This window comes from Vitis riparia, chromosome 1 (genome assembly GCF_004353265.1).
Source record: "Vitis riparia cultivar Riparia Gloire de Montpellier isolate 1030 chromosome 1, EGFV_Vit.rip_1.0, whole genome shotgun sequence".
Taxonomy (NCBI): Eukaryota; Viridiplantae; Streptophyta; class Magnoliopsida; order Vitales; family Vitaceae; genus Vitis; species Vitis riparia.
Window position 1 is genome coordinate 9410283 of NC_048431.1, and position 22541 is coordinate 9432823.

The 22541-nt window shown below is 37.2% G+C and overlaps 1 protein-coding gene across 1 annotated transcript; it reads left to right on the plus strand.

Annotated features, from left to right (window-relative positions):
* LOC117916229 (E3 ubiquitin-protein ligase HOS1) lies at positions 1-22509 on the plus strand. The gene is made up of 10 exons (XM_034832170.1): positions 1-325; positions 5092-5482; positions 5817-5951; positions 6059-6234; positions 6779-7183; positions 7283-7441; positions 11767-12264; positions 20473-20610; positions 21153-21886; positions 22004-22509. Exons 1-10 carry the CDS (start codon positions 206-208, stop codon positions 22176-22178), a joined length of 2931 nt encoding a protein of 976 aa, XP_034688061.1. The 5' UTR covers positions 1-205; the 3' UTR covers positions 22179-22509.
* The last annotated feature ends 32 nt before the right edge of the window (positions 22510-22541 follow it).

The window sequence follows — 22541 nt, forward strand, 5'->3', positions numbered from 1 at the left end:
TAAAAAAAGAACCAAACATTAACGGGCCCGCCCGCCCTTTGGCCGCACTTCTTACAGTCTCCCATTTCAAAAGCATCCAACCCCTCTCTAGCTCTCTGTAATCATCAATGTCGTTGTTCTCTCAGTACTAACACTCATTCACACATTTATCATTAGGGTTTCGCAATTACCTTTGTATCCGAAGCGCTTTGCATATCTTCGAGAAATGGAGCGAACGAGATTCAGCGGATCCCCGGTTTCTTCCGACTCCACCGGCATCGCCGCCGCTGCAAGATCTGTTTCTTCGCACCTGCCTCAACCGAATTATAGTAGCCGAGTTGTTCAGGTATGCACTTGCTTTTCGTGTTCATCTCCATCAAATTTTAAAACCCTAGCGGTTGGTTTACTCGGCTTGGTTGTGGAAAAAAGTTAAGGAAAGTAAAGGTACTGGGTTTTTCAATCGACTAGGCGAAATTGTAGTGTTATGGAAACTTTGCTGTTTTTCTTGGCACTGTTTGGCTGCTAAGAAAATATAGTGACAGAGTTGTTGAGGTAATTATTAACTATTCAGGTTTAACTATCAGCGTTTATGAAACACTGTCTGGAGATGGCAAGAGTCTGTAGGTAAATTTTTTAAGGATTGAGTTTGGCCTTCATCATAGTGGTGGTTTAACTTTACTTGGGAGAAAAAGAGGTTTAAGAGTGAAGGAAAAGAAAAATATGGAAAATTTTGATTCTCATGTGTTTCGATTTCTGGAACATATAAAAACTCACCTCAGCCAGGCCAAAATAGTTGTATTTCGATAAGTTAAGTGGAGACTTAATCTCTTTTCTCATTTCCCATGAAACGAGTTCTAAGATTTTGGGATCAATTAATTTATGAACTACGGTTTTGGTAGACAGGTAATGGATGCTGTAGAATGACGTTGTTCTTTACTTGTCTACATAATCACAATATGGAAATTGAGAAATTGTTGAGAAAGAAACAGGACCATGGAGTAAAACTATCGGATTTTAGGCCTATTAGCTTGGTTGAGAGTTGTACATATTATTGGCCAAGGTTCTAGCAAACAGGCTCAAAAAAGTGGTGGGGAAGGTAATCTCTTCCTCTCACAATGCTTTTATCGAAGGGAGACAAATTTTTGATGTAGTCCTTATCACCAATGAAGCCATTGAATCCAGGTTAAAGAGTGGTTCTAATGGCATTCTTTGTAAGTTAGACATAGAAAAGGCTTGCAATCATGTAAATTGGAACTTCTTATTGGCAGTTTTGGAAAAGACGAGTTTTGGTCATAAGTGGATTAGGTGGATTAATTGGTGTATTTCTATAGACAAATTTTCTATTTTGATCAATGAGACCTTTGTTGGTTTTTTCCATATCTCTAGAGGGTTGAGGCAAGGAGACCCTTTGTCTCCTTATTATTTGTTTTGGCTATGGAGCTTAGCTTTCTTCTTAAGAAATCCAGGGAGTGCGGTTTTATTTTAGGTTTCAAAGTGGGAGGTATAGGTGAAGAGGGAGTGGAGGTGTCCCACCTTTTGTTTGCGGATAACACACTGATTTTTTGTGAGGGGTTTTGATGTGGTTTGAAGCAATTTATGGGGCTTAAGATCAACCTAGAAAAAAGTGAGCTAATTTCAGTTGGAAGGGTTCCTATTATGGAGGAGTTGGTGGATATTCTTGGGTGTAAGGTGGGGTCGTTTCCTTCCTAATATCTTAGGCTTCCTTTGGGTGCTACCTTTAAATCAATGACAGCTTGGGACTTGGTGGAAGAGAGGGTGCAGAGAAAGCTTGCAAGGTGGAATAGACAATACCTGTCCAGGGGGGATGTTTGACTCTTATCAAGAGTACTTTGTCTAGCCTTTTCATATATTTTATGTCCATTTTTTAAATTCCAAAAAGAGTGTGTCGTAAATTGGAAAAACTTCAAAGGGACTTTTTATGGGAGGGGGATCTCTTGAAAATAAGCCCCACTTAATGAGTTGGCTCAAAGTTTGTAAGCCAAAGGTGGAAGGAGGGTTGGGCATTCGCAATAATTCTGTTTTGAACAAGGTTCTCTTTGTCAGGTGGAGTTGGAGGCTCACGTCAAAAGGGGAGCCCTTGTGGAAGAAAGTAATCATTGGGAAGTATGGGGTAGAAGAAGGGGGTTGGTGCTCTTTGGAGGTGAGGGAGGGTCATGATTTTAGAAGCAAGATCTCTTATGTTGTGGGCAATGGAAGAAGGATAAGATTTTGGAAGGACATTTGGTGTGGGGCATCCCTTTGAGGACCTCTTTCCCATCTTTGTTCACTATTTTACCTTAAAGGATGCTTGGGTTTGTGATGCCTGGGAGCAAGTTGACAATGGGGGGCTATGGAACCCTTGTTTCATAAGGAATTTCCAAGACTCGAAGTTGGGTTGTGTTGAAGCACTTCTTTTGCATTTGCAAGGTAATTCAATGACCAGGGAGGTAGATGACAAGACAATGAGGATGACCACAAAAGGTGACAAGTTTTTAGTTAAATCCTTCTATGATGGGATGGTTTAGAGGGGTTCAAAATCTTTTATGGCAATGATTATTAGGAATTCTTGGGTTTGAACAAAATTGAGTTTTTTTTTCGTTTGGGAAGCAACGTGGAAAAGGATTCTAACTTTGGAAATTTTGAAGAGGAGAGGGTGGACGTTGGTTAATAGATGTTTGCTATGCAAAGGTGAGGAGGAATCTTGTGATCACATCCTTTTCGTTGTTTTAAGGCAAATATGTTATGATAGCTAGTCTTCTTGTTTTGAGTGGTGCAGGTGTTGCATACCTTAGTCCAAGCAACGCTTCTTAGTTGGCACAGCCACTCCATTGGAAAGAGGAGAAAGAAGGGTGGAAATGTTACTCCACTTTGTTTGTTTTCGACTATTTGGAAAAAGAGGAATAAAAAGGCTTTTGAAAATGTTGAAATTTCAGATCAAGAGTTAAATTTCTCTTTTTTGTGTAATTTTTTAGAATGGTCTAAAGGGTGTCTAGGGCAAGAGTCCTCTATATTGATTTTATTGATTGGTTAGGTTGCCTATAAGGGGAGAGATTTCTTGTTTTTTTCTTTGGAGCTCACGTGTATACTTCATGTGTACTTGGTGTAGCCTTTTTTGGCTCTTTAATCTATATTGCTCTTTTGCCTATTAAAAAAATATATGCTTTAGTGTTTAATGCTGCCACAGTTATCTGGATATTGTCAAATATGCTAAGGTTTCATTTCTGGAATTCAAATTGGTCATATAAATCTGTAGCTTGAGCACTTTTTAACTCAAGTTTATTGATGTAAGCTAGTCCTAAGATGATTGTCTATAATCAAGCAAGGTGGGCTAACACTTCTCTAGTTTAGTATTTAAGGAGAGGAAATGTGATTAAAGGTTGTGGTAGTTGAAAGATAAAATAAATGCCAGAAAAGAGAAGATAAAAAAAAGTTAGGAAATCTTGAGTCTCACCAACACCTTCCAATTTCAAATGAAGAGAAGCAATGGAGTCTCACCATTTGAATTGCAAAATTTGGAGAAAACTTCATATTTTTCAGCCCTAATTTTATTTTACAGCAAAGAACTTCATTTATAAACTTTAGAAAACTATAAAAACTGAATAAAACCATGAAAAAAAAAAACCTAACCCAACCCATGTAATAATTTTTTAGAAATCTTATTTCTAAACTCTTGAATATTTCAAGTAGCTGAATTAAAAAGAAAATAAAGACTTTCTTTTTAGGCAGGACACTTAAAACTTTATAGAAACTTCTGGTAATAAAGGTTTCTGATGAAGATGTTTTAAATTCTAGAAAGGTCTCAGATAGGAGCTTTAGAAAAAGTGACTTTCAGAAAATAGAAAGTATAAAAATATGGAAACTTCTGTCAAATTTTAAATGAGACTCAAATGACCAACTACTTGCTAATTATGACTTTAAAGAACCATAATCAGTTAATTTTTCCTTGGCTTACTTTCCTTTTTGATAGGAAAATAAGGAAAATATATTAAAGGTGCTTGTAAAAAGGTGCAACAAAGTATACACGAAATATGCAGTAAATGCCAAAAGGCAAACAATAGAAAGAAAAGAAAAGCAAACACCCACCACCTTAACAAGAACCAACCTCCAAGCGAGTTGGACTGTCCCTAGCAGGAACCCCCAAAACAAAAGGGACCCTCAACCCACACAAATTGACCCACAACTTCCCCCTGAACCCAACTGAAACCAAACTCCCTCAACCAAACTAGTAATGAAAAAGCAGCCTCACAAACAAAGTGTTGAGTAGATCTTGGAGGACTTATTTCCATCATTAAGCCTAGAGTTGATATTTCTAGATATTGTTGAGCATTTATGAATTGTGTCTACCAATTTCAAAAATCGTCATTACATAGGCTTCAGCTGTTTGTTTGTTTGTATGATTAATTGGTATGTTTGGCTGTTTGATGTCCAATGGTATTGGTTACACAGGCATGTGGTTAATGCTCTAAACATGTAACCTGGTTTGAGTTAAATTATGTTGGCACTGTTTGTTAGCATCTCGAGAACACTTGTTTGATTTCAGAAGTAGAAAACTAAAAGGAGCAAATTTGCAATTGACAATGGGCCTACCAGTACTTTAAGGAGTGCTTGTGAGTTAAGCAAAAAGAAAAATGATAGCTTTTGGAAGCAAAGATTTTTCTCTCTCCACATTTCTAGTCACCCATAACCAACACATAGACTTCATGACTGGCATGATTGGACCATGTAACTTGGAATCTTGGAAGCAAAAAAAACATCCGCTTGTTTGTTTTCTTTTCTTTTTCTTTTTAAATTTGAAAAGGCTTCTGAACTTTATGATCGTGATGTTTTGCTTCTCATCCAAGTAGTTTGGTAGGGAGCCTTGTGTTGCTAAGAGCACTGGGAAGATGCTAAGGATAATTCTTTTAGGACTGTACTGTACCTGTTGAAGGTGAGATAACTGCCACCGCCATAACATAAAAACAAGATAATGCTATATGATTCTATAGAGTTTTCACTATTTTATGTTCCAATGTTCATGTAAGAGATTTTGGACAATCATCTATCTTGTGATGAACATTATCGTGTTACTTATCATATGAGAAATTATATCCTGTTTATGGTGTACAATTTCAGGAAGCCTTGGAGCACTTGGCATCCATTGATCTGATTGAGTTGTGCAATGAGGCAAAAGTTGAGCGCTGTCGGGCAACCAGAGACTTGAGTAGTTGTGGACGTTATGTACAGCATGTGTTGAACTCTTGTGGACATGCCTCCTTATGTGCAGAATGTAGTCAACGGTGTGATGTTTGCCCAATTTGTAGAATGCCAATACCAAAGAATGGCAATAAACTTCGGTGTCGCCTGTACTATGAGTGCATAGAGGCTGGCCTTATCTCCAAAAGATATGATGATAGATTCCAGGAGAAAGATGATAGCGAGAAGCAACAGACTGCTGATGTACAACGCCTTTATTCTTTGTTTGATGTTGCCATGGAGAACAACTTGGTTTCTTTGATTTGCCATTGTATCCCTTTGTTGTTCCTTTAGTTGTCTTCATTAGATGTTTTGGCATATGATTTATTTTTATTTTCACAAACTAACATGAATATCACTGTTTTTAACGAAAAACCTATTGAGTAAACCCAAAAATGGTAATAAAAGGGGATGCCTTTAAAATTAATGGAAAATTTTTACTTAAATAAAAAAATGTAAGTAAGATGGAAACTTTTAAAATGTAAGCAGCTTAGTGCAATTAATCTGTTATAGAGTCTGAGATCTTATGACAATTTTCTGCTATATTTGTTAAAAAGATTACTTTATATTAGAAGTCTACATTTTCCTTAACAGAAGACGAACAGATGTTACAGATGTTTGTATGGACGAAAGTGCTGTCTCCAGTGATCCTGTCATTGCTTTTTTGTTGGATGAAGTGGTTGTCAAAGATTGGTGCAAGCGGACGTTCAGAAACATTATAACAGAACTTCAAGGGATTTGTATCCTTTCAATTTCTTAATTTGTTGTTGCTGGGGCTTATTGTTAAGTTATGCCTTTGTTTTTTATTTTCCTAGTTGGAGTGTCAAGCCCTTAACATTTCCAATAGACAATCTTGAAGTGGAAGAGATGAAAACAAGGTTGAGTTTACTTCTTAAGTTTTCAGTACAGCTGGCTGGTGTGTCCAGTGTCCTTGAAGTTCTGGAGTCATCTTTCAAGGGTACAATTTCGTCCCAGCTTCATGACTTGCATCAGCTTCAGGAGAGCATATTAAAGACAAAACAGGTTTAATTACTTGAAGATCTTGTTTATCTAATAGAATTTGTAATCCAAAAATTGTAGGTTTGAGCACACTAAATTTTTTGTTGTTTTGATATTTCAATTGTTCTATGTTGGTCTTGTTTTTTTTTTTCCTGATAAGTACTGTGTTTTCTATGATATCATCTATTATTTCTAATATTGTTTTATGGCATCCTTTAGTTTTTCCTTCAAATGAATAATGTATTCTGCTCTTTCTTATTGTTTTTAGTCTCAAATGATTAACAATTTTGTTAGGGAAGTCCTAGAAAGATTGAAAGCCAACCTTAGCATGAAAAGACATTTGAGGTAGTTTAGAATTTAGGAAAAAAATCATTTATTGGGTTTGTCATTTTAAATTGTACATTGTTAGTGTATGTGTATATGTTTTTGAATTTGATTGAACTTTTAAATTATAATTCAACCTCAGAAATTGATAAGAACATTTCTGCTATTTCTGTTGGTCGTTGTCAATCCTTTCACTAGTGTCTCAACATTGTATTTATTTATTTTATTTTATTTCTATTTTCAGCACATGGAGATTATGATTTGGTGTATAAGACATCAGTTTCTCGAGAATGTCAGGTCTCGTTATTCTAAAGTTTCATCATGGCGTTCTCTGGTTCGTGAAAGGAAATCAGCTGCGATTCAGCGCTCATGGCCTGATTCAGTAGATCACACTGCAGAGCCCACAAAAGAATGTGGAACCCTCTTCATAGAAGATGCATTGTTAAATCTTGAGATAGATCAAGGACGTGCACAGGAAATGGGAGAGGAATCAGAAGTTGCATCCTTGCAGAAGGATGGAGGTTCCACATTTTTCAGGTCTAAGATTGAGGGCTTGGCAGGATGCTATCCATTTGAAAATCTGCGAGCAGCTGCAGACATATTATTTTTAAGTGGAAGTTTTGACTTGGTGGTTGCGAAACAAGCAATTGTATCCTTTGTCCTTTTAACATTTTGGATGCTTTTGGTGATGATACATATTCTCTGTAATGTAGAGTGTTCTTTCTTTGGTTACTTAACATAGGCACAGTTTCTGTATTACTTGTTTGATCGCCATTGGACAATGCCTGACGAAAAATGGAGACACATTGTAGATGATTTTGCAGCTACATTTAGCATAACCCGGCATTCCTTATTGGAATCCTTTACTTTTTATCTTCTGGATGATCATACAGATGAAGCTCTGCAGGTAACTTTTGTAGTTTCTTCCGATGTTTTTTGAGTTTTGATTTCTATTGAGGCATTGGATGTATATCTGATCGATCATTTTTTTGATGCTGAATCTGTAACATTTTTACTTCAAGCTTTGATAAATGATATTTTGAACTATTTGTTAAATTAGTCACTTGGTTATATTACATGATTTGGTGGCATTTAATTTTTTATGGTTTTGGTCTATCCACAATCAGACACCTATGGTTTGGAGCTTATCTATTTCAGGGAAAGTCAATGCCATATTTTCTTTCCATTCCGTGAGTTGAAAATATTATGTTGTTACACATCCATCATTCTGGGCTTAAATAACATATTTTTTATGTTTACCAGGAAGGATGCATGTGGCTTGCACATAATAATCAAGTTTTTTTGGAGTCTCCATTTCTTATATGCATGATTGTTACTACCTCCTAATTGTATGTCATAGGTCACTGTTATCACCTTATAACTTTTAGTTTGCAAATTAAGTAGGGATATTACGGAACTGAAATTAGTTTGCATTACAAATCTTGTTCCATTTGTTAGTAGCATGTAATAGTATTAGTGTTTAACCATGCATGCATGTACATATATGTTTTCTTTATATGTAGTTAAGTGAATGCTGCCAGTGGCTTTGTTACCAAGTGTTATGCTTGCTTCACCTGATTTGTGGATGATTGGGGATCAAATTCAGCTATGCATTTTAACCTTAGTTGATTGGCAACAAAAATAAGCAAACAAGGTGGTCCTTGGGTAAAGTCATTGCTAGGATTTGCATTTTCTTTGGAAGTTTTGTACAGTATTTTTTTCCTTAGTTTTCTTCAAATAGAAGCATGATAATATAATGGAAGCTAACGATGCCTTTTGGTTTATACAAAAGTTTTAGGCTAGTAAACAAACTATATTTTTATTAATATAATAAGAGCACCAAACAGAACAGGGGGTTGCAATCTAAGTAGGGGAGTAGAAAAGTTGTTCAAAGGCCAAAAAGAAAAAAAGGAGACTCTTTTAGCTAATCAGCACCAAGCTATTTACAAACTCTTGTAAAGAGAAGTTGGTAATTCCCACCTCTCCAGTAGACTACAAAAAAGGTCCTTCAAATAGAAATATGTTACACCCAAATTTGACTGCTTAACTCCTTCAAAATTTCTCTCGTTGCATTCTTTCCAAATTATCCAGAACGAACATGAAGGGGTTGAACTCTAAACTAACTACTGATCATTTCCTAGGAAACTACAATGAAACCTGAGGGGTTCAAACTCCTAACTAGCCTTTTTGAGTTCAAATCCTTGCAGGACTGGCAACTTGTGACATCAAAGGTTTGTAATGGGAATGAACTAAGAAATCCATTCCCTTGAGGTCTTCCAACCAACTTATCCCAACTCCATATTGAGGATAACAGTTGCTGCAGCAAGCCTTCCATAAAGGGGCAACTCCCAATCCATGAAATGGCTTCTAAGCTAGGGTTTTGATTATGCGAATCTCCACACACCCATCCCAACAGTTTGTGACCTAAGCAACCTTTGTGGACTGCTGGTTGGAACAACTCTGGAAAGTAATGTATTAAAGGGGGCCTCCCACACCAAGAATTATTCCAGAATTTGGTCTAGCCAACCATGTCCCACCCAGATGCTCATCCTCAAGCTGAAATCATCCCAGCCTTTCATTAAGGTTATCCACAGACTTATGCCATAAACTTCTTTGCTCAATATAGAACACCACTCCTTTGTAGTTCCTTTTTAATTTCCAGTACGATTTTTCTCCATGAATTTGTCACATTTATGGTCTCCCTAACAAAGCCTGGTTTATGGCTCTAAGAACCTTTTGATGCTCAAACCCCAAGATGCCTTCTCCAAGTATACAGTCACTTACCTCACCCCTCTTTCCAGTCACAAAGGCCGACAAGTAGCAGATTGGGAGGCTAGAGAGAATTTTTTCAACAAAGTCAGCTTGCCACCCTTGGACAAGATAATTTTTGTCCAAGCAGTCAACCTTTTTCTAAACCTTTTGTCAATTAGGACCCAGTCTGAGGCAGACTCAAACTTTTCACTTAGCCATGAACCCAATATTTATGAAGGAAGCATCTCAATCTACATCCTAGACCGCAGGCCAAGAGCTTCACTTCACATTTCCTTATCAGAATAAGTTGTCTTTTTGGTAGTTTGATCTATAAACTTGAGACCACCTCAAATCACAAAAATGCCTAACTAATATATAACAGTTGCTCCCTATGAAGAAAATGTGATATGTCAACCCCCTTAGCCCTACCATGCTCCGCTTTAAAGCCTTTGACGAACTGTCCTTCCACTGCCCTCAACATGAAATAACTCAATGCCTCCATGACAATGAATGGATGGGAGGGAGCAGATTTCCTTACCTCAAATCTCTCAGGCTTTGGGGTGGTCCCATTCACCAATATTTAAAAATGAACTTAGATATGTAGTCATGGATTGGTGTCTGAGGACAAGTATTATCATGCATGTTTGGAAGACATGAATGGGGCCACCATTCAGGGTTCTCATGATTTTTCTGGAGTATATTATTTTAAAACTTTATTTTCTCTTAACCTAGTTGAGAAGTTGAAAGTGATTAGCTCTCTTAATTATGGGTGGATAATGTGGTTGTGACCATGCTTCTCTTGATAGACTGAACTATGATTAAACTTTTGGTGTTGAATGGATGCTAGATGCCCTAAGTTTTGGCAGGCTAACTGATGTAGGACAACCCTAGGATGGTTGCCTACAATCAAATGGGCTAGGTTTTTATCTTATAGGATTTAAGAAGAGGAACATGGGATAAAGTTTATGACAACAAAATAAAATTAAATATAGAGAAAGAATCTAAAAAGAAAGGATAAAACCTTAGAGTTACACTAAGGCCTTCTAGGAGTCTCATCTAGAAAAAAAATCAATGGAGTCTCACTATTGAAAATTGCAAAGTATGCAAAAAAAAAAACATAATATTATTAATCATCAATCAATACTTTGGTTTACATCAATTACATTTATTTATGAGCTTCTTTAAGAAATCTAAATTCTACTAGGGTTTTAATAACCTATTATAATTCTAATTTTAATTCTCCTATAACCTAATTAGCTACTCCTAATTTGACTATAATAAATACTAATCCTAATCCTAATTTAATTCAAACTAATACTAATACCCCATGAAACCCATCCTCATCAATTCTCCCCTATTTGCAAAAAACCTTGACCTTGAGTTTTAGTAATTTTCCATGACTACTGAAATCCTAAGCAATGCCTTCCACTTTTTTTTCTTCATTGACTCTTTACCATAGTAAAATAGGATCTCAAGATCTTTTGAACTTCTTCAATTTCAGGCAAGATAAGTACCAAAATTTGAAAGACTTTCCAATGTTGTGAAACAAGTTAATAGTTCTGTCATCAGCAAACTTGTGGTAAGTTGTATGTCACGCATGGGAGGAAGTTTATTCAGTAATTTTGCAGGCCACAAGTCAAAAAAATCATCAAGGATATTTTGTACTTATATTGGATATTCTTTATCTTTCTCTTAAATTTATTCGCTTCTTGAGCCATTAGAGCAAAAATAATTTTAGTGTCCATTCTCTCCTTTTCAAATTGATGCATATAGTAAGCACTTTTTTTGGTATAGTAAGCACTTTTGGCTCTGATACCTAAAATTGATGTAGGACAACCCTAAGATGGTTGCCTACAATCAAATCGGTGGGCTAGAGGTTTTTTCTTTTAGGATTTAAGGAGAGAGACATGGTATAAAGTTTATGGCAACAAAATAAAATAAAATATAGAGAAATAAGATAAGGAAAAGGGATAGAACCTTAGAATTGCACTAAGGCTTTCTAGGAGTTTCACCTTGAAAAAAATCAATGGAATCTCACCAATGAAAATTGCAAAATGTGCAAGGAGTAATATTATTAATCACCAATCAACACTTTGATTTATGTCAATTAACCTTATTTATAAGCTTCTGTAAGAAATCCAAATTCTCTTAAGGGTTGTAATAACCTATAATGACTCTAATTTTAATTCTTCTATAGCCTAATTAGTTACTCCTAATTTGACTCCAATAAATACTGATTTTAATTTAATTCCAATTAATACTAATGCCCATCCTCATCACTAACTCTGGTTTATTTAATTTTATTTGTAGTATTTGTAGTTTTGTTGTCAATAATAAATGTCTATTTTCCTGATTGTAGTCCAGGATCCAGTGGGATGGAAACGCAAAACCAGTTTTGGTCCTTCCAATGTTATCCTAAGCACAGCCATCTTTCAATATCATTTTGTATGCTAATTATTCTTAACATGTTTTATTGCTTAGGAAGCTTGCCTGCTTCTTCCAGAGATCTCAGGCCCAGGAACTCATCCTAAGATCGCACAAGTTTTGTTGGAAAGGCAAAATCCTGATGCTGCTCTTATGGTTTTACGGTGGTCTGGGCATGATGGGGGATCTCAGTTGGTTTCACTTGGTGAAGCAGTCAATGCAGTTCGGGTGAGAGTGGAGTGTGCACTTGTGACTGAAGCATTTATGTACCAGAGATTGCTCTGCACAAAAATCAAGGAAAAACAATTAAGGGATGGATTGGCTAGGGATGTTCCAGAGGTTTCAAAAGGTGAATCTAGAACTTGGATGGATTGGATGGAGACACTGGTGACTGAAATTTGTTGTCTTTGTATCCGGAGGGGCTTGGTGGATAGAATGATAGAGCTGCCATGGAATTTTGATGAGGAGAAATGTCTCCATAAATGCCTGTTAGAGTATGCCATTGATGACCCTTCAACAATCGTTGGAAGTCTTCTTGTTGTTTTCTATCTTCAGGTAACTGCTACATCAATTTTAACTTGAAAACAATATGTTTCTTTTTTTCTATTATTCATATTTTGTACATCAGGGTATAGATGGCCAATTTAGGTCATTCTCTTTTCTCTTTGTTGTTATATATGGTTTGATGGTTACTCTATGGTGCTACATGCAGTATAAGGTTGATATTTTGTGCTGTTAACTGCTTGTCTATAACTACAGATGCAATCAATGGTTAATCTGCAGAACATAGGTGGCCCATTTTATATTGGATGCATATAACATCGCGTTAGGTGTTTTACACATCTTGTTGATGAATGTCTGAACTTGGTAGAAGCAATTTGATTTTAGTGAAATTAGTTTTAAAAATTCAGGTCAACTTGACAAATGATTCTCTTTGAACCTTGGGGTTTTCACAAATGCACTGCTAGACAATAGGTGAAAAGATGGTTTTCATTTGCCATCCAACCGGAGGTAGCAAGAGAAAGTATTCACCAAAGACTACCACTTTTTTTGCAGAAGATGATATTTGCTCTGTTGGGAAGAAGGATTGACCAACATTGCAAATCTTGAATGCTGGATTAAGAAAGTAAAACCTCAATTTGGACAGAGGACAAAATGGATTGAGTGGAAGGCATGATTATGATTGTGTTCAACCACTGTCCATTGCAGGTTAGGTAAGGGGTTGTTGTATAACACTGCTCTCTGCACAAATGCTCCTTTACTGAAGAAAATTGCAATTCTACAACCTGAAGGAAACAATTTCTGGAAGATTCACACAAACCACTCTGGTGCTTTCTCTCTTTCTGCCCCTGGAAAATTGAAAGCTAGGATGAAAGATAGAGGATGATCAAGAAAAGTCTCTTCTCTCTCTCTCTCTCTCCCTAAAACAAAAAATGTAGGGGAGTTAGCAGAATTGAGTGAGATATTCTGAGGACTGAAACAAAATCGTGCCATATTCTGCTTGTTTCTTTGAAGAACGGTTATGATTCCCAAACCCCTTAAGGATAAACTCTATCAAATAAAGGAACTTTTTATCTTTAGTTATATTTTTCATTTGCTTCATGAAATTGGAATCTGGACTTCACTCGTTGTCCTTTTGTAAATTCCTATCAGACAAACTTCTGTTCATGGATCAAGATGAAGTTTATTCTGATTGGTGGCTTCTTTCATTGATAGGAATAGTTCTCCTGGAATTGGTATGCTCCGCCATGGGTCCGATAGGGCCAAGTCTTCCATTATTTTAAAAAAAATTTCTTTTTAATGGATAAAGAGAATACAAGGACCGTATAGAATAGAAGAAGGAAGAACGACCAGATAAAGTAGAATAAACTAAACCTAACTCCTCCAGCCATCCCTGAACCTATTGAAACAGTCAAAGAAAGTCAAACTACCTTCCTTAAAGAGGTTCTGGAGAAGACCAAGATTTTAGAGAAGAGTCTTTCAATTTCAGTTGGACTGCTCCAACCCCTCAAATGCATGCATGTTTCTTTTCCTTCCAAATGAAACAAAAAAGGCAAAGCAAGGTGGTCCTCCCAACTTTCTTCCTCCTCTTCCTTGCAAAGTCGCCATATCTAGAAAACATGGTAGTAGTGATTGAAGATGGCAAAACCTAGGGGACCTCAAATAAGGAGAATATTAAGGCCCACATCTCTTGCACATCCTCACAATGCTTAGGATGGGATTGTTGACTCTGGATCCTTTTTTTTTTTTTTTTGATAGGTAAGGATAGATATGTATATATTAGTAATAGAAAAAGGCATACACAAGATGTATACAAGGAGCACCAAAAGGAAGACCTTGAAAAAAGTACACACGAAACACCCAAGACACTCAAGAAGACCCAACACACTCTACAAAAACAAAGGCATTGAGCCTTCACTTGTATACAAGCTAACCCAAGCAAAAAGATTACATAGGAACAAAAGTTTTTAACTTTTGATCATTTTATTCCTTATCTTCAAAAACTTTTTGATTACATTCCCACTAGATTGTCCAAAAAATGCAAAAAGGGGCTGCTTTCTGCACCATTTTCCTTTTTCTCCCTACAAAGGAGTCATGCCGGCTTAAAAGAGTATCTTTCATTGAGGAAGAGATCATCCAATCTACATTGAATAAGGAGAATAGAAGATGCTAAAGAACCCTTGCTTTGGAGAATGAAGGAGCATGTGATCAATGTATCCCCCCTCCAATTTGCACATAGAATGTATATTCACTAGTGATTGCCCTCTGTTCTAGAAAATGTCTAAAGTCAATACTTTTCCCCAACTTGCTTCCCTTGCAAAAAAGCTCACCTTAGATGAGACCCATGGGTTCTAGATAATGTTCATCAGGAAAAGGACTGCCCTTCCCACCTCCAAGGCCACATAGAGAGATTTGACTAAAAATTGTCTTTTTGTTGCTTCTTTCCAAATCACCTTGTCATTAACTTCTCCTCTAACCATCTTTGCTCACAACATTTGCTCGCAACATTGAAAAAAAATTCTCTACAACTTCCAACTCCTAATAATTAAAATGCCTTGTGAAGCGTGAGGACCAATGTTCCTTCCACCCTCTCTTAAGTCTTCCCACAAATCTGCTACCATGCTTCATTGACATAGCCAAAGCATACAAAGAGGGAAAGGAGTTACACAAGGGCTCCTTTGCATGCCATCTATCTGTCCAAAACTTAACCCTTTTGCCATTACCACCTCAAAGGAGGTTTTACTAAAGAAAAGATCCCACCCCGTTCCTAATAGATTTCCAAAAAACTAACCCCATAACCACCCCTAACTTCACATGGGTGCGCTAGCCCGTCCCTTCCTTCTCATACTTACCCTCTATAATTTGCTTCCATAAATGACAATATATTTCCAAAGACGGGAGAATTACTCTCATAAGGAGTACGATGGCTAGTATGCCCATATATCATATGTCTCTTTTTCGAATGCCCAAGGTAGTAGCAAGAAGATTAGAAAAATTACAAAGAGATTTCCTTTGTGGAGGGGGAAATTTGGAGAGGAAAGCCCACTTAGTTAATTGGGAGGTGGTATGTGCGGATAAGGAGAAGGGTAGGCTAGGCTTAAGGAAGCTAGCTCTTTTGAATAAGGCCTTGCTTGGCAAATGAATATGGAGATTTGCATGTGACAAGGAAAACCTTTAGAAGAAGGTGATTTCGGTGAAGTATGGGCAAGAGGGCCTTGGTTGGAGGACAAATGAGGCTGATGGGACGTTTGGAAGGAGATTTTGAAGGAAACAGATTGGTGTTGGGAAAATACAATGTTCACGGTTGGTAATGGTACTAAAATTAGATTCTGGACTGATCGTTGGTGTGGCCTTGCAGTGCTGTCTCAAAGTTTTCCCCAGTTATTTGCTTTGGCTGTCCATAGGAATGCTATGGTGAAGGAAGTTTGGGACTAGAATTTTGGTCAGGGAGGATGGAATCTAAGATTCTTTAGAGCTTTTAATGATTGGGAGTTGGATTTGGTAGGAAATTTGCTTGTTGTCTTGAGGGGATATAGGCTAACTTTGGAGAATGATTCAGTTTCTTGGAAGGGTGGAAGAAATGGGCAGTTTGGTGTTAAGGAAGCGTACAGATTGCTGATTACACCCAATGACATCTCCTTCCCGAAGAATTACATTTGGGTGGATAGGATCCGAACCAAAGTTGCTTTTTTTGTTTGGGAAGCTACGTGGAGGAAGGTTCTTACCCTAGATAGACTCCAAAAAAGAGGGCGACAGCTCCCTAATTGTTGCTTTTTGTGTGGTTGTGAAGAAGAAACTGTAAATCATATACTTATATACTGTATAGTGGTCAGAGTTCTTTGGGACATTGTCCTTGTCTTGTTTGGCTTTTAGTGGGTCTTCCCAGAAACAGTAAAATAGGTGCTAATTAGCTGGAGGGGCCTTTTTGTGGGAAAAAAAGGAAAAAGATTTGGAAATTCATTCCGTTGTGTATTTTTTAGACGGTTTGGAAGGAAAGGAATGGGTTAGCTTTTAGGGGGAGTTCTTTAGCAGTGCAGAAACTCAAAAATTCTTTTGTATGTAATTTGTGGAGTTGGGTTAGATTGTATATTGGAGAGGAGTTGTTTTCTCTTATAGGCTTTTTGGAGTGGTTAGCTTCCACTTAAGGGTTGGTGAGGTTTTTTGGTTTCTTAGCTTGCTCTGTAAGGTTTAAGCTGCCTTGTATACTTCCTGTATGCTTTGTGGCTGTTTGCCTTTTGATAATATATTCCTTGTTTATTTATGAAAAAAAAAATAATAATTTGCTTCCATAAATTCAACTCTGCATCCTTAAAGCATACACAAGACCTAGTCACAAGAATATTCTACTCATCATCTACTTAATTGATAGGCTTCTCTCCCGTAATTGTTCCCATGCTATAAAACAAAGGGAGGCTCACAAGTGCTCCATACAGCCTGAACTAGTAACCTAAAGTAGGTAGGAAAGGAGCTCTTTGAAGAACGAGTCGATTAAGAACATGCTTCTTTGAGGTACCCCAAACTAAAATATTCCCTCTCAACACCTTGATACTCTGTAAATAAACAAGATAGTTTTCCACCTCGTTCAACTAACAATCATTAAGAGTTTCTAATGAATTCAGGTTTCCAACAACCATAGCTACCATTGAAACACCATTTTTTTTTTTTTTTGATAGGTACCATTGAAACACCAATAATTCTCTACCATACTTTCCTATCAATTGCTAATACAGTAGGAGATCAAAACAAAATTACAAGCTCATTTTATCATGCAAAACATCACAGCAGATCTTTGTCCTACAACCTCTACCCCAAGAGCCCTCAGACACTGACCTCCATCTTCCCAAACTTAACCATCATTATATTTCTTCAATCTCTCTTTATCCTGCATTAACCACAAGCCACTTGCCTAGTAAAGATTTATTGAGAACCATCAAGGTTCTAATCCCAACCTGCACAACCTTTTTGGGCTAAAAAAAGATGCCCAGTTTCCTAGATGTGACAAATTGCCAACCTCAACTCCCCACACAAGAAATACCTTTGATAGATATTGTTGCTTCTATAATGCAACACTTTCAAAATGCTCAATATCTGGCTCCCACACTGCACTAGATTTAAATTGAGCACCCAATGACAACACCAAATAAGATGATGGAAGCTTACCCAACCTAGCACCCTATTATGGATGCAAGAGCCTCCACCCTCTATTCTAGGATAATCTCATGCTCGTTCAGATTTACCTTCAGCCTAGAGATAGTTTCAGAGTGCAAGTATCCAACTAAGATATGCCATTTGCTCTCCATTAACACCCCAATATAATGTGCCATTAGAGAACAACAAATCCAAAATCTCAATCCCCTAGCCCTCCCTTCTTCCCCACTAGATACTTAGAAGAAACTGCTATTCACAGAAGACTCAAAACCTAAGCACTCAGGGACTGCATCATCAAGACAAAAATATAAGTGGTAAGAGTAGGTCCCCCTAATGTAAACCTTTGGGAGCCCTAGCAGCATACCAATCACAAGAACTAAAGATTTGAAAGAGAGATGCAAAACCCATCTACTTAAAGCACATATGCCCAAAAACCATCCTATAGAAAGAAAACAACAAATGATTTCCAATTAACATGATGACATGCCTTTTTTTAGGTAGATAAATAAGTGAATATAACATGGAAAAAAATGTCAAAAAGAGCGAACCAAAGTATATAGCACGTATTCAATGGTCTCCAAAAAGCATAACAAAAAACAAGAGAGACTACAAAAAACTACTCCCTCCCTTAGTAAGAAGTTAGAACCTAACCAATCAAAATCAATTAAGGACATTGGACCTTCATTTATGCACAAGTTAGCCCACGACAACAGATTACTAAGAAAAATGCTTTTCAGTCTTTAATCGGAATGCTCCACATTTTCAAAAAATCTTCTATTCATTTCCTTCCAAATTATCCAAAGAAATGCACAAAGGAGCTGCTTGCCACACCTTTTTTTGTTTTTTCCTCATAAAGGAGCCATGTCATCTTAAGAGACTTTGCCTAACCAAGGAAGATATTACCCGAGTTATGCCAAATACAGATAATAGTAGCTACCATAAAACCCTTATCTTGACATAGTGTCAATGAATTCTTCCTTCTTTTGACAAAAGAAAACATATGTTTGCTAACAACCACTATCACCAACCTCTCCTTTGAAGTTGATTCAAAGTCAATACTTTTCTTAAGTCGTCTCCCAAGAAAAGAAACTAACTTTAGACAAAACCCAAGGATTTCAAATGACATCGTGGGAAATGAATCAATTTCCCTGGCTCTGGAAGAGAGACAGAGACAGAGTAAAGAGCTTTGACAGAAAAACTTCCACTCTTCAACTTCATCCAAGTCACCCTATCCTCACCTTCCCTATTCATCGCCTTCTTGAGAAGAATCACTCCACATTTTCCACCTCCCAATCATTCAATTGTCTAGAGAAGCAAAGATTTCAATACCCCCTTTCATTTGAATGATCCCATAAATCTGCCACCTACTCATCTTTTGATACAGCTATGGCATATAAAGAAGGGAAAGATACACACAAAAGTTCATCTCCACACCACTTATCTAGGATTGAACTTGCATACTAGGCCCACCCTCTCTCTTAATTTAGAGTCAATACTTTTTTTTTTCTCTGTTTTTGCAGTTTGCACTAAGAACATTGTCAATAATTTGTATTCCCTCCACAAATGTTTGCAACACAGGACCTTCCCACTACTTTCTTAAACCTACTAGCAAGAATTTTAGCCATAAACTCACAAAGAACCCCTGCCTAACTGATTGACCTAATTCTTTACATCATCATCTTCACTTTTCTAAAACCAAAGCAAAGAAGGTGGCATTAAAATATCTCAAAACAGACCCAGAGTAATGCAACTCCTTGTAAAATTCACCTCTCATCTGCATCCCCAATAAAATTCACCAGATCCTTTTCCTTCCCTTTTTTTCCTTCAATAAGGACAATGTCAACAATTTGTCTCCCTTCCACAGATGCATTTTGCAAAACAACACTTTATAACCACTTTCTTAATCCTAATAGCAAGAATTTTGACCATCAGCTTACTAAGAACCCCTGCCAACAGCATCACTTTCTCTGAAAACAAAAGTAAGAAGGTAGCATTAAGATTTCTCATAAAGGACCTGGAAGAATGCAACTCCTCAATAAAATCCATCATTCATGCTGCCAAAAGGCCATGGAAAGCCATCTGCCCTTGGAGTTTTATCCCTCCAAGAGTGATAAGGCAGGCGGAACTCATCCTGCCTAGAACTGCCGTTCAGTGGCTGAATGATTCTGGTCTTTGATCTATCTAAAAGGGCGCTCCTTTGACCAGGTCTCCTAACCTCTTAATACAAGAAATGGAACAAAGGCTGCCCCTTTGAAATTAACTCATGCTCTGCCAGACGCCACAATCTATCCACCTTAAACTTGCTAATATGATTCTCCTGTTATAAACATCAACCAATCTATGAAAATGTTGTGTTTCTGTTAAGCATTGACTTTTTGTTCCAACAGTTTCCTCAAAATTTAGAGCCCCTCTTGAATCAAGGAAAAGTAAACTGAATTGAGTAAATTTGGTGTTAGCTGAGGAGAACCATTTGAATCACCGCAAAACTTGATTCAAATGGTTTTTTATCAAATGGTCCTCCTCAGCTAACACGGAATTATATTCGTACACTACCTTGCATCTTCATTCATCGGTTCTTTCCTCAGTTCAATTATAAGAAACGCCGTAGAAGCCACAATTGCAGAATTTGCAACTTGCAGATTTTTGTTTGTTTGATATGTAAATAAATCAAGGATATGGTCCAAGTAATAATACTGCAGTATCTTGGCTGGATTTTGGTTCTGAATGTTAATATGAATAATTGTATTGCTGTCACATACTTGGGTACTTCCATCCCTAATTTCAGAGGGAAAACAACTTAATCACTACTCATGTATTGTACTGTTATTTGTGTGATTTTGGCATTTGTTAGGGGTCCATGTCAATCCCATAAATGCTGAAATAACAAGTACTGTGGTTCCATTACAATGCCGGTAAGGAGGTAGAAGTACATGACCCAATTTATGCCCCTTCTTAAATTTTATATCAGTTCCAGCCTCAGGAGTTGCACATGTTTAGCTTCCACACACAATGGGAGACAGTATGTTTAATTAATTATCTATAATTTGTTTTTGTTAAGAAAATGTGTTGAACTTGTTGGAGAACTTAAAAGCTTGTTTTTCTTCATTGTGTCAGCGGTACCGGTATACTGAAGCATACCAAGTCGATCGTAAACTTCAGAGTGTGGAGCAGGACTTCATTTCAAAAAGTTCTGCCCAGGAAGAGGTCTTAACCAGAATGAAATCAACAAGTCACTGGAGATCGGGATTGGTTGTGAGTTGTTTCTAAGCCTGTGATGCCTTTGATTTCATTCTATTCTGTTCAGGCATGTGACCAACTTACCTCCAATGGCTTGTGGAAAGGCATTTTCTGCACCCTGGGAGTTTTCATTTCACTAAGTTTAATATGATTATATGTGATAGCATCTACTGCACTAGTAATTAATGAACCCAATTATTGCAATTGTTTAGGATACCCTCTTTTTGATTCTCTGATCTGTTATGAAGATATTAGGAGGCCATTTATATTCAAAGAACTCAAAATTTGGTGAGGGGTTGACTTGCATTAACTTACTAATGATAAACTATAACATATTTGGGCTTTGCTTTGCATTGTTCTTAGTTGCATTACAGCATGCAAAAATAATGGTTGAAAGTGGCAAGTTTTTAAAACTGAAACACGTGGCAAAATTTATTTAGTCTTGTCTGGTCTAGTTTTACTGTTGCTGAAGATATAGTTTCTTATATAATGGTGAAGCTAAATATCATTTAGGAAAACAAATTCAATTAAAATTCATTTCTACATGCTTTACACAGGATAAAAGCATGGAGTTGCTGCCAGAGGGGCAACGGCAGCAAGTTAAAACTGGAAAGTTGCCTGATATTTCTGCTGCTTCTGATAATGAATTTCAAATCCAAACATCTGATATTCCCAAGATACCAGAACCTAATTCATCACTTTTGTTGCTTCCAACTTCCACTATTTCTTCTCTTGCTCCTCGAATGGATCATATGGTATCACCCTCAAAACCATCAGTTTTTGAAACTCCATCAAAACTGGGTGGAGCTGTCAACAATTCCCGCTTCGGACTTGGTAACTACAACTCTCCATCCATTTTTCATGGGAGTTCCTTTACCAATATAGAAAGAGGACAGAAGCCTCAAACTGGAATCAGCACAAATTTCAAATTTGATGACATCTCAACTCCTCAAAGTCTTCGTCGTTTTAGTCCTATGAATGCTTCATTAAAAGAAATCAACCGAAGTTCGTCAAGAGTGCTTCAAAAGAGCAACTTCCAAGGCAATCAATTTGATAAAGTATCACCAGAAGCAGAACAAGATGGGTTCACAAACGAATTCAAAAGTACCAGTCCTCCATCCCGCAGAATTACGGCTAATCCAGCAACTACACCAGGCAGTGAGCATGGCTTGTTTAAAGATGCTGCTCAAGACCTGAACCCAAATATATCTGGTAAGCGTGTCTTGTCAGACGGACCAGATAGACCTTGGAGCGTGGTTCCCTCTAGTAATGCAATGGAAGTGTCTTGGAGGTAATAGCTGATGCTAAGAATTTTTCTGCAGTTAATTGCTGATGCATTAAATTATTGTTACTAATGTAAAGTTATTTTACCTTTGTTTTCCATTTTTTGATTTCCGTTGATTCTTAGCTATCAAGACAACGGTTCAGCTGTTGATGAAATGAACGCCAATGGTGGCCCTAGGTGGAGATCTGATGAAATGAGTGAGGGTGAAGAGAAGCAGAGTCCAGAGAGAGTTATAGGTGTAGGTTCTTATACTACTCCGGCGAGGGGAATTAGAAGAATCAGGTTTTCCAGAAGATGAAGATGGTTGCTCGTTTCCATGGATGTGAAAGAGGAAAACTGCAACAACTTGTAGAAGAGAAGGAAACCGGTTAACTTTTTAGGCAAGAGCTACGCTTCTCAAATTACATGGAACGGAAGAGCAGCATGCTGCTATTTCTTATACTGGTTTATAGTTGTAGCCGCATGCAGCTGAGTCTTTATTTTCAAGGAACTGCTAGATTTGATTAGCTATTTCCCCTTTACTAAGTTAATTATTTTGGGGAACACAGTTTTCATGGGTTTTGGCCGCATTTTTGTATCTTCATGGAATTAATTGAAAGTCAGAGGCTTTGCTTTTTCGCTTTTTAAAACATTTCTGCTTAAGCCGCTCATTTTGCGAGTC

Bases quoted from the DNA above. Each gene is read 5' to 3' on its own strand.
- LOC117916229 (XM_034832170.1), top strand. From the start codon at position 206: ATGGAGCGAACGAGATTCAGCGGATCCCCGGTTTCTTCCGACTCCACC. The intron at 6,235-6,778 runs GTTTAATTACTT...TTCTATTTTCAG, and splicing joins GCATATTAAAGACAAAACAG to CACATGGAGATTATGATTTG. The intron at 20,611-21,152 runs GTGAGTTGTTTC...TGCTTTACACAG, and splicing joins ACTGGAGATCGGGATTGGTT to GATAAAAGCATGGAGTTGCT.